General features: G+C 41.9%; 1 protein-coding gene across 1 annotated transcript in view; it reads right to left on the bottom strand.

The window, feature by feature from the left end:
• LOC124606619 (zinc carboxypeptidase-like) overlaps positions 1-12,706 on the bottom strand; it is a 52,542-nt gene that overhangs the window by 16,412 nt on the left and 23,424 nt on the right. The window contains exon 6 of the mRNA XM_047138604.1: positions 3,964-4,048. Within this exon, the coding sequence (XP_046994560.1) occupies positions 3,964-4,048 (85 nt within the window). The remainder of the gene's footprint in view (positions 1-3,963; positions 4,049-12,706) is intronic.

The following is a 12,706-nucleotide window of genomic DNA, read 5'->3' as shown; positions in this document are numbered from 1 at the left end:
TTCGTGTTACACTTTTCCGCAAATTAGCTCTCGCAACGCAGGACTTTATTCTCGTATTTTGATATATGGGGCTGTGAATGAGATCACGAGATTAAAGGCATAGGCCATTCCATTATTCCCTCCCCCCCCCCCCCTCCACCAAGTAAGAAGTGGTATCCGCGTACAGATGTTTTACATAGCGTCTTTAGTTTTTTGTGTTCAAGAAGTGAGTAGTTCGCATGTTTATTGTTGTTAGTTCCTAAGTGTAGACGTGTGAAGAAAGAACAAGAGACACTTTACCAAAATTGCAGCTGTGATGACTCGGACGAAGGTGTTGTGCCTTCCGATTAGCCAGTCCAGCTGTCATTTTTAAAATACCAGCTGGCCCGTTTGCAGCAACATTTTCGAATAAGGAAATCCTTCTTATGGCTGTTAGAGAGAGCAGATGCAATGTCAAGTGTAATGGCGTGTTTGAGGGATTATTTTTGTTCAGTTGTGCTTATTATGATGTATTGTGCAGAATTATACATTCAAACAGTGTACATGACTGTATACTGTACAAACTGATTAGCCAAAACGATACGACCACCCACTTAAAAGCGTGTAGGTCTGTCTCTGGAAATCAATTCAGCGGTGATTCTACGTGCCACGGTTTCGACAAGTACTTAAAAGCTTTACAGAGGTTTGTGGCACCAGATGCCTACGCTCAGGTCGCACATTTCCCGTAATTTACGGGCGGTTGGTTTGTGGGCGCGGAGCTGGCACCCTATAGCGTGACGGTTGGGTTTCATAAAATTCAGATAAGCCGAATCTGCTGCCCAAGACATTAACGTGAGTTCACTACCATGCTCCTCAAACCATTGCAGCACGATTCTGGCCTCGTGACATTGACAGTTATCGTCCTGGAAGATTCCATCGCTGTTGAGGAACACATCAAGCATAAGCGGTTACAAGTGGTCCCTAAAAATGTTCACATAGTGTGCAACTGTCACGATGCCTTCTAATACCGCCATAGGTCCCATGGAGGCCCAGGTGAATGTCCCCCATAACATAATACTGTTCCCACCGGCCTGTGTCCCTGGCCTGGTGTAAAAATAAACTAGATTCATCTAAACAGGCGATACGATTCCGTTCATCCGCGGTCCCATCTCGATGATCCCTTGCCCACTATAATCATAACTGACGATGTTGTTGGGCCAACATGGGAGCACGTATGGATCCTCCACTGTGGAACATCGTTTTCAACACCGTACCCTGAAAAGTGTGCTCCAAAACACTTGTTCCTGCATTAGCACTGTGTCCCGTGGTCAGGTCTTTTAGGGACCGGGCAAGCCTCTGGTCCCTATGTTCTGTGATGAGGGACGGATATCCAACTTCTTGTGTTCTTGTGTTTCTGTGTTCTTCAACCACTTTCTATATATACTCCCAACAGTAGCACGCGAACAGCCGATCATCTTCGTGGTTCCCGAGATGTTCGCTCCTAGACGCTGGGCCACAGTAACCTGGCTTTCGACAAAGTCGCTTAAGCCGGCGGATTTCCGCAACTGCACCACTTATCGTCGCAAGAATGACACCCCATTCGTGTCCGCTCCGCTTATATACACTATGTGATCCAAAGTATCCAGACGCCCTCAAAAACATTCGTTTTTCGTATTAGGTGCAGTGTGCTACCGCTTACTGCCAGGTGCCGGCCGGAGTGGCCGTGCGGTTCTAGGCGCTACAGTCTGGAGCCGAGCGACCGCTACGGTCGCAGGTTCGAATCCTGAATCGGATGTGTATGATGTCCTTAGGTTAGTTAGGTTTAGGTAGTTCTAAGTTCTTGGGGACTGATGACCTCAGAAGATAAGTCCCATACTGCTCAGAGCCATTTGAACCATTACTGCCAGGTACTCCATATCAGCAACCTCAGTAGTCAATATATATCGAGAGAGAGCAGAATGGAGCGCTCCTCAGAATTCACGGACTTTAAAAGTGGCCATGTGATTAGGTGTCACTTGTCTCATAAGTCTGTACACGAGATTTTCACACTCCTAAACATCCCTAGGTCCATAGTGTCCGATGTGATAGTGAAGTGGAGACGTGAACAGACACGTACATCACAAACTCGTACAGACCGACGTCGTCTGTTGACTGACTGAGACCGCCGACACTTGAAGAGTGTCGTAAAGTGTAATAGGCAGACATCTATCCAGACCATCACACAGGAATACCAAACTGCATCAGGATCCACTGCAAGTACTACTACAGTTAGGGGGAGAGTTGAGAAAACTTGGATTTCCTGGTCGAGCGGCTGCTCATAAGCCACGGATCACGCCTGTAAATGCCAAACGACGCCTTGCTTCGTGTAAAGAGCGTAAACAGTGGAAAAACGTTGTGTGGACTGACGAATCACGTTACACAATGTGGCAATCCGATTGCAGGGTGTGGGTATGGAGAATGTCCCGTGAACGTCATATGACAGCGTGTGTAGTGCCAACAGTAAAATTCGGAGGCGGTGCTTGCACCCCTTGTTGTTTTGCGTGGCACTTTCACAGCAGAGGCCGACATTAACGTTTTAAGCAGATTACCGCTTCGCACTGTTGAAGAGCAATTCGGCGATGGCGATTGCATCTTCCAATACGATCGAACCTGTGGACGGCCTGTGACAGAATGGTTACAGGACGATAACGTCCCTGTAGTGGACTAGGCCTCCACAGAGTCCTAACCTGAAGACTACAGAGTATGTCTGGGATGTTTTGGAAAGCCGATTCCTGCCAGGCCTCACCGACCGACATAGATGCCTCTCGTGAGTGCAGCACTCCGTGAAGAATGGGCTGCCGTTCCCCAAGAAACCTTTCAGAACCTGATTAAACGTATGCCTGCGAGAGTGGAAACTGTCATCAAGGCTAAGGGTGGACCAACACCATATTGAATTCCAGCATTACTGATGGAGGGCGCCACGAACTTGTCAGTCATTTTCAGCCAAGTGTCCGGATACTTTAGATCACGTAGTGTACTTCTCTTACCGCGTCACGTGCCCTCAGTGGCACCCGGCAGCATATAACCTCGCGGTAGGCAGTGGTCATAATGTTTTGGCTCATCCGTCTATTAACGTCTTACAACACATATCTGCAGCCCGTGTGAACTGTTGAAAAGGTGCATATTCAGCTTATAGCTGTAGAAGTTTTTATTATACTGTTGCAGTTTCGGCGTTACCCTATTGTCAGACATAAGTAATAAGACGCCATGTCACGCCACAGACGTAAATTATCAAGTTATTTGTAGCGATACCGTGTAGGGTCGTGCTCCACTTTGCAGTAATGGAGGCACCAGCTGTGACCACTCATATTACTTATAACTTACACGGCATTAATTGCGTTTGACAAAAGCATAATGTAGAAACTGCAGTAACACAATAAAAATTTCTACAACCCTAAGTGGAAAATGACGTACAATGAATACTGTAAATACTTCGAGTTCTGCAATATCGTAAGCTGCGTACTACATCCTACACACCCCACTTTTAATTTTTTGTTTTCCTTTATCAAAAAAAATGGCTCTGAGCACTATGGGACTTAACATCTTAGGTCATCAGTCCCCTAGAACTTAGAACTACTTAAACCTAACAAACCTAAGGACATCACACAACACCCAGCCATCACGAGGCAGAGAAAATCCCTGACCCCGCCGGGAATCGAACCCGGGAACCCGGGCGTGGGAAGCGAGAACGCTACCGCACGACCACGAGATGCAGGCGTTTTCCTTTATCAAAAACGACATTGCTGTATAGGATTTATCGTTCAGCGATTATAACACTGATGTAACGGTTCAGGAAACTGTCGGACTAGGGTTCGAACTGGCTGCGCTCAGGGTTTTTTCTATAGAGACTGACAAGACTGCAAAAAACATAGTAAATTATTGATAATTATCAAAGGAAGTTATACCCTGCCGATAACGCTGTAAAAATTTTGCACCGACGCATCAGCTGCTGCTCCGTCCGCTTACCTGCCCAGTGGAAGTCCCAGTTGCGGTTTGGGTCGGCACCCACGCACAGATTGTACGGCTTACGCGTCTTGCGCCACATTCGGTTCTGAAAAAGAAATAAACAACGAGAAGAAATTAATACCATTGTATTACATACGTACACCGGGCATAAATTACATACATACATTAGCCATTCAAGAACCCAGCAAGTTGTGACCAACATCACTGTCAGACTCCATCATGTTCTACCCTATAACGTCGTGTTCCCATTGCCCACTTTTCACTGCAGAGTTTACCATGGGAATGCATGCATTAGGCCGCGCCGTACGGGTATGCGTTAGGCCGTGCCGTACAATCCGACTAGCGGCCGGTGTTGTTTATGGGACAAAGCATTCGTGCGTACGGCTAGTGTTGGACCCACGGGAAATATGGGCCCTGCGACGGACCTGTGACATCAAACTAGTCGGCTTGCCCGACATACTTCGCGAACACTCTTCTACATCGAAGGCCAGGCAAGAAATCAGGATGTCAGTGATAAGATACCCAATAAAGTCTTAACGTTGTCATTAGTGATCGAGAGTGGGAGCGTATTTAACCGCGCATCTACCAAGTGGTAAAGTGGTCTCAGATAACAACTTGCTCGCCGCTGGAGAGGTCGCCCAGACATCCGTATATCTCGTTGGCCCCAGGTGAGTGTAGATTACGTAACAGGCAAATTCTGTGCATTGAGCTATACGATATGAATCGAACGTAGGCTTTTACGCAAGACATAGGCACTGAGCAACATGTATGGTGAATGGTGAAACACCACTCGTCTGCAATATTATATACAACTGTTTAACAATAAACGGCCAGCATACTTAAATCATCAGCGAAGATATAATTCGCTGTTGCTGTTCATTGAGAATATCAATACAGAACAATGAATGTGAGAGATTAAAATATGACACAAACAGTCAAAACGTTTTCATTGTGGGACCAAATTCAAATAACAAAAGCAAAAAAACACTTACTTGACATGTTACATACATAAAAAATTATTACTATTAAGAAATCATCAGAATCCGTTTTATCAGAAATTACAGCTAGAGATAACAGAAACAAGACTTAAAAACAGAATGGAGTTTCTGAGAAGGACTTGTATAGGAAGCCACTGATCAAGCATTTAAGTAGGAGGGATTGCAGTAAATCATTTACGTTGAAAGTAAGGTGAATTTAACTTTTAATATGCTGTTCCATGTTAAAGTAAAACGTAGCTGTTCAGTTCAAATAAATGTATGTGCCTTACGTAAACAAAAGCCTTTGCTGTGGTCAAACAGCTCCTCTGCAGTGCTTGTTTTGTCTAGTATGATCATACAAAAGTAACTCAAGGACTCTCTGGAGTTGTACAATAAAAAGCTAGGAGAAAATGTTGTATCTTCGAAGGCTGTTTAGACTTTCGTCCTGCAATACAAGTTCAACAAATTTTCTTGTCCCATTATCCAACAATAGCATTCACGCATTGTTATTTGGGCAACAGAATAACTGACGATGTATCACGTTTCGGCACCTACTTCGATGTATCTGCACTCGGTAGCTGCCTAAACAAGCTGGTTTACCATCTGAAAACTTATGTAACATAATTCTATGGCCAAGTAAATGAGAGATCAAACAATTTCTTCATAGTTTCAAAGGAAAATTCTTCCTACTTTCATTTTTTTCAGTCATTTCCGACGGATGATGAGAAGATTTCAAACAGTTTAGACGTTTCTGACAGGTAAGGGAAACAGATATTTTCGACAAAAGAAGATAAATGTTACGTTTTCTGGTAGTCTTTACACAAACGTCTATTACAAATCCTTACTGATAGTGTCAATAACAGTAAATTAAGTGTTCTTGAAGTTTATTGCTGGTACACGAAGTATTAACAATCTTTCCACAACATACAGTGGCAATAATTGTACATATACTCAAATTGTTTCACTCACATTCTAACATACTGCTCAAAAGCTGCAGGTGAGTCTACATGGTACTGCCTTTTCAACATTATATTGCAGTATAAGGGTTCCTCAGGCTGATAGACACAAATGAACTCAAATACGAGACGCAATGCATACTTTTCTGTAAATGAAACGTGGTATCGCAGGAATGACAAATGTGATCGTATGAAGCGATCGATGAAATGCCAACATTTGTGAAAGCAAATCTGGGACTCACCCACCGAAATGAACTCAAAGCTAATACTTAACGTAGACTGCCTGAAATGGCGCAAGAGTGCGCCTTATAAAGCATCACTCTGGAATATTAAGCACTTTCGATTATTAAGTTATAGTGTGAAAATCACGTAGGTTAAAATGATCATTTCTAACTGGTAGTTGAAACCGTGGCGGATTACCGCTATTCTCCTACTTGAGTAAATGACGTGACCTGTGCATCTTTCCAGTCTTTCTGCTGGATATGACTGCTCAGTATGGAGCTGTTATATCAACCCACTCAGAAGGGAAGATAACTGGTATACAATCTGGTCTGGAATACTTGCCTTTATTTTATGATTCAAGATGCTTCGCTGAACTAAGAGGGTCACTTGTAACTTATGCTGGGAGCTGTTCCTAATTCGAATTCTGGAATATTTACTTCGTTTTCTTTGGTGAATAAACTTCGGAGAACTGTGTTTAGTAACTCTCCTTTACTGCTACTGTTATCAGTAACATCACCATTGAAATCACCCAGTGAAGGTATTGATTGTATCTTGGAGATGGTGTCCTTTACATACGATAGAAACCTTTTCGATATTCAGCAATTTCGAAACAAAGTTAACCTGAGGAGTAACATCACCATTGAAATCACCCAGTGAAGGTATTGATTGTGTCTTGGCGATGGTGTCCTTTACATACGATAGAAACCTTTTCGATTTTCAGCAGATTTCGAAACAAAATTTCCCTGAGGATACTATTAAAAGCATTTGGCATTCAAGTCCGAGCTAAATTTCGAGCTTCTGTAAAACGTCGCCCAACTTCGAGATTTTGGGTTCTTTTGGATGCTTTTTCGGCTTCTGCAACAGTATTCCGAACTTATAACGATCCTACGCCCTCTTATTTATTCGTAAATATAGTGTTCTCGTATCGTCTTTTATTGCAAGTGTCCGGTCACGCCTCTTAAACAGCATGGCCTTGCTACAACCTTTGCTTGTTTTTCGTAACATCTAACTTTGGACTCGCGAATAAAAGTAATATTAACATTCTGAACACTATTTTAGATTATACTGAACTCTCTTACGTTTGTATCATTCTGTATATTAAATACGCTATCGTAAATCTTCCACAAAGTCTAGCAGAGAACCTAGGTGGGCGTAGTATCCAGAAACAAAGTATACACTTAACTTCTTACCTAAAATTATCTTTCTTATAATTAATGTTTTCCACTAAAGCACAGTGTCAGCATTTACCACTGGGTCAGGAACAAATACTAAATCTCCTCGACAATTTCTCTTTTGAAAATCAGTAATTCTGCTTGGTAATACCAGTTTCTGTATCCTGAAGGGACGAATTTGGAATGTAAGTCTGTTCATTAAACTTAGAGTTTTTAAAGAATTTATATTTTAATAAATGGAATTATTGTTTTCCGTAACAGAACTAAAGTTAAAAGATCTTAAAGGATTCCTTTTTTAATTACTTTTATACAGACTTTGCAAACCAAAAATTGAATTGGTAATTGTTTCCAGACTGGAGCTACTTTAATCTTTATATTTTTGCTAAATGGAGTTAAAGAAACAGGAATTTAATCAGATGCCAGTGATCAATCCAAGTTGTGCGTCCCCATGTTCTTACTGTAATAAATCGTACAAAAATTTCATTCACTGTTGTTACTTTTCCACAGAATAAATAGTACTTTTACGATAGGATTTAAGTAAAGTGATGACACGTACCGTACTTCAAATAAGATTGTGAGACTTGTTAAACTAACTGTCAATATACTGAACCAAAGGCACCTTTTATAATAGATTACGTTAACAGAAGCCTGGCTTCCTGCGTATGAACAACGAAATAAACTGTCTGTAGTCTGCCTTGTCAGATGTAGGAGACTTGAAAATGTCGAACATAAATACTTACAGCGATTCTTCACGTTCCTTATTAATTAGACCAAAGTCTCCGTAATGTTTACATTTGAAAAAATTCTTGAAGTAAGATTGTGCGATTCTTGCAACACCATATTCTGGCCTGAAAAAGTCTTGCATACACTGCAACGATTTACGGGAGACGACTTATTATTGCAGAAGTGCTAATTAGCAACTCCTTCCAGAAATTGTAACAAAGTTAGGCAAAATATTTAATACGTTGAACAGCGCACCAATACGTGACCTCACTCAACCACTGATAGCTAGTTACTTCTTACATTTCAGTTTGTTTGTGATATACTTTGTTCTACGCATAAAGCTTTCACAGAATGGAAACGGAAAGACACACCTGGCAACCCTGTGTAGACGCTATCCTCTGAATTAGTTTACTGCAAATTTATCCCTCGGAGAAAGAAAAAAACTAGGCCGTCCCCATGCCTAAGGGGCATCCTTATTTCTTCCGAAGAAAACTGCTCTTTTCGTATCAGTAAAATATAGCATCCTGTGGAAGAACTGACAGTTTAGAAAACTGACTGTTTTGATCCATTACATAGATAATAACAAAATATATGTTCAGTTACTAATTATAATTTACTTTTACAATGGTTCGAAAACATCTCACCCTCATAATCGTCTTTAAATATGCAGTCCATGTCAGACATGGACAATACACTGCCTGAATGTAAAAGTAACACTGTTCTGTTAAAACGTGTTTTGTGTACCATAACCCTCAACTCACGTCGATTGTTTTTCTGTGACTGTAAGCCACATCTGTTCTGCGCTTCCATTGTTACTTTGAAAGAATTGGAAAGTGTCACTTAGAAAGGTGTCAAGCGAATTTTTATCTGCTTTTCTAAAAAGATATATTTTGCCTTTTTCTTTGGCGGATTTTGACGTTACAGTATCCAGTCTCGCTATAGCGACCTAGTGGTCACTAATCCATGCGCCGTTCAATAAGCTCCCTGTCTGCTCATGATTGTTTGTTGTTAAGTGTTCAAGTACGTTTTCGTAATCATTTTTACTTCGGGTGGGCTCCCGAAATTATTGCTCAAATAATTTTAGTAGTAAGCACTTGTAGAATTTAGGAAGATATTTTATGCCACCACCAACTTTAAACACGAATTTTCGCCGGTATTTCGAGGGTGTATTAAAGTCACAACTAACACCTGTATAGTTGTATGTATGTGGTACCTATCTGAAATGAAATTAAAATTTTCACCGAACTTTTCATCAACTGAATTGAGAAGATGATAAAGGAAACCAGTTATTAATTTGTTGCAGTTTTCACCCATACGTATTTTTGGGTTTTGTGACAACTTGTAAATTTTATTTTAATGTACACTATGTTTAGAGAGTGGTATTTAGCAAATTTGAACTGAATACTTTCCATGTAATTTAATGAAAATCGTAACAAATGTTCTCAGTATTTTGAGGCTGAAAGTTAGTAACATTAAAGATATTTTTATACACCCACACATATTTAAAGGTCGTATATAAAAAACTGCAAATGTAAAGGTTTTTTTATGGGCGTAGAACATTTCAGAGAACTTCAACACATAACCTACTTCAAAAATGAGTTTTCCTTGGTAATATTAGTTGGATTTCAGCTGTAGAGAGATACCATCGAAATCTATCTAAATAAAAAAAACAGTGGTTACTATATTCACTAACGCAGAAGTAGTTCATAATCCGGTTTAGAAAATCAAGGACATTAAGATATGCAGAAAGATACTCGACGAAGGTTGAAAAATAGACGGACCTGTGACTGACCAACTTAACCAGCCGTTGCCTATCACTAAAAAGACGTGAGAAACACTTCTCTTATCATACCTCAGTAAACAGTCTGTGTTTAGAGCATGGTGATGGAACACGGAAAGATTTTCTTTCCAAGAGATGTGGGTGAGACAATGCGTGGGGAAAACGTGCATCACTTTATACAAGTTTTCGTTCGTTAATGACTTATCTCTGCGAATGTGCAAACAGTCGGTTTAAGGGCAAGAAGTCGAGAAACGTAGCAAAAATTGAGCTATGTGAGTTTTGTTCATCAACAGTGTTGTTAAGAAATATATCATGGACGTGCTTCACTATCTACGACTCCAGTGATTCAAAACTAGGGAGTGATCGGGAACTGATTCAGAATTCTGGCAGGATCGGAAAAGTCTTTTCCCATCTACTCATAGAATTGCACCTGTACTTGAGAACAACAACGAGTGTACGTGACTTTATCTCTCGACAGTGATTATGAGGAATCTTGTATAGTAATAATATATCAATGCATTTTCGTATTTCATTCGAGAAAAAGACTGATGCTAAAGTTTTGAGTGGTGTCGGTGCAGAACGTCAGACACTTAAGTTAAGAATACTACAGAGGCGAAACAGACAGGCGAACGATGTAAGTCTAGCTATTTCAGCATCTCCTCCAGCTGGCAGACACAACAGTATCTCTAGTTAGGTATCGTACACCGAGATGACAAAAGTCGTGCAATACCTCCTAATATCGTGTCGGACTTCCTTTTGCCAGGCGTAGTTCTGTACCTTGACGTGGCATGGACTGAACAAGGGTTGGAAGTCCTCTGCAGAAATAATGAGCCACGCTGCCTCTATAGCTGTCCATAACTGCGACAGTGTTACCGATGGATGATTTTGTCCACGATCTAACCTCTCGATTATGTCCCATAATCTGGCGATCTGGGTGACCAAATCTTTCGCGAGAATTGTCCAGAATGTTCTTCAAACCAATCGCCAACAGTTGTGCCCCAGTGACATGGAGCTTTGTCATCCACAAGAATTCCATCGCTTTTTGAGAACATGAAGTCGATGAATGGCTACAAATAGTCTGTAAGAGGCCGAACATAACCATTTCCAATAAATGATCGGTTCAGTTGGACTATAGGACCCAGTCCATTCTGTGTAAACACAGCCAACATCGTTATGGAGCCACCATCAGCTTGCACAGTGCCTTTTCAACAATGTGGTTGTGTGGCTTCGTGGCCTCAGTACTACACTCTGATCGTACCATCAGAACTTACCATCTGAAATCGGGACTCATCTGAGCAGGCCACGGTTTTCCAATTGTCTAGGGTCAAATCGATTCGGTCACGAGCCCAAGGGGGGCATTGCAGGCGATGTCGTGCTGTTAGCAAAGGCACTTGGGTCAGTAGCCTGCTGCCATAGCCCACTAACGCCAGATTACGCAACACTGTCCTAACGGGTACGTTCGTCGTACGATCGACACTGGCTTCAGCGGCTATTTCACGAAGTGTTGGTTGTTTGATAACACTGATAGCTCTACGCAAATGTCACCGCTCTCGGTCGTTAAGTGAAGATCGTCGGCCACTGCATTGTCCGTAGTGAGAGGAAATGCCTGAAATTTGGTATTGTCGGCACACTTTTGACACTGTGGATCTCTGAATACTGAAGTCTCTAACGATTATCGAATATATTCTATGCAACTAGCTCCAACTACCATTTCGGGTTCAGATTCCATTAATTCCCTTCGTGCGGCCATAATCACATCGGAAAACTTTTGACATGAATCATCTGAGTACAAATGACATCATCGCCAACGCTTTGCCCATTAATCCCTTTTATACATTATACTACCGCCACCTGCATGTGTGCCTATCGCTATCCCATGACTTTTGTCACCACAGAGTATGATAAAAGTTGCCTTGCGTTGTCGAGTTCTAATGTTGGGGAGCTCGATTAGCTGAAGCGTACGCACCTGTGAAATGGTAAGGTTGACGGAACACATTCTGAGACATCGAGAAATAACGTATTTGCAAGGAGACCTGTGAAACCCTAGGGCTGAGAGAGCATATCCTGAGGAATCAAGAAATAACTAATACGCATGTAGAGTATAGTGTAAGGGCTAAAAACAGCAGTGTGACACCACAGCTCGATTACAGTAGGAAGTTCAACTGGATGTAGGTTACAATAGTTATGAAGATGAAGCCTGGACAGACTGGACTACACTAGCGTGCAAGGATGCATGTAGAGTATAGTGTAAGGGTTAAAAACAGCAGTGTGGCACCACAGCTCAACTACAGTAGGAAGATCAATTGGATGTAGGTTAAAATAGTTATGAAGAGAAGATGAAGCCTTGACAGACTGGATTACACTGGCGTGCAAGGCACAACAGCAATATGATGCATATGCTGTCATGTATTCAATAGCACCTGCGAGCAACGAAGTTGACAACAGAATCGCAGGTTTCTGTCTTACCCCCACATCAGTCGTGCCCACCCACTGCGTCTCACCTACTGCGGCTGCGTTTGACTAGAGACCTCTGCCGCTGCAGTATGAGACAGCCGGTGGCAGCCAGACAACCCACTCACACTTGGAGCCCCTTCGCTACGTGACGCTACGCAGACGCCGCCTAGTCGTGACTACGACAGTATCATTCTTGCCTTAGTTCAGAGAGCCTCATTCTTGTTACCACTGAGAGCAGGACCGTATTTCTTGTTGCATTATTTGTAGCGAGAAATAAAAGTTAAGTAAATCTTCTGTTTACTGTGTTAACTTGTTCGCCAATCATTTGTACTTCTTTCCAGCTTTCCTACGACGACTCTGCGCAGCACCCTGTAACCCACGTCTCCTAACCATTGTATACGAAGTCGTACACAACGGTGCGGTCTACGAATCTCAAGAATTTTTTGGGAAAACAGTTTT

Source organism: Schistocerca americana, chromosome 3 (assembly GCF_021461395.2).
Source record: "Schistocerca americana isolate TAMUIC-IGC-003095 chromosome 3, iqSchAmer2.1, whole genome shotgun sequence".
Lineage (NCBI taxonomy): Eukaryota > Metazoa > Arthropoda > Insecta > Orthoptera > Acrididae > Schistocerca > Schistocerca americana.
This window is presented reverse-complemented; position numbering and strand designations above follow the sequence as displayed.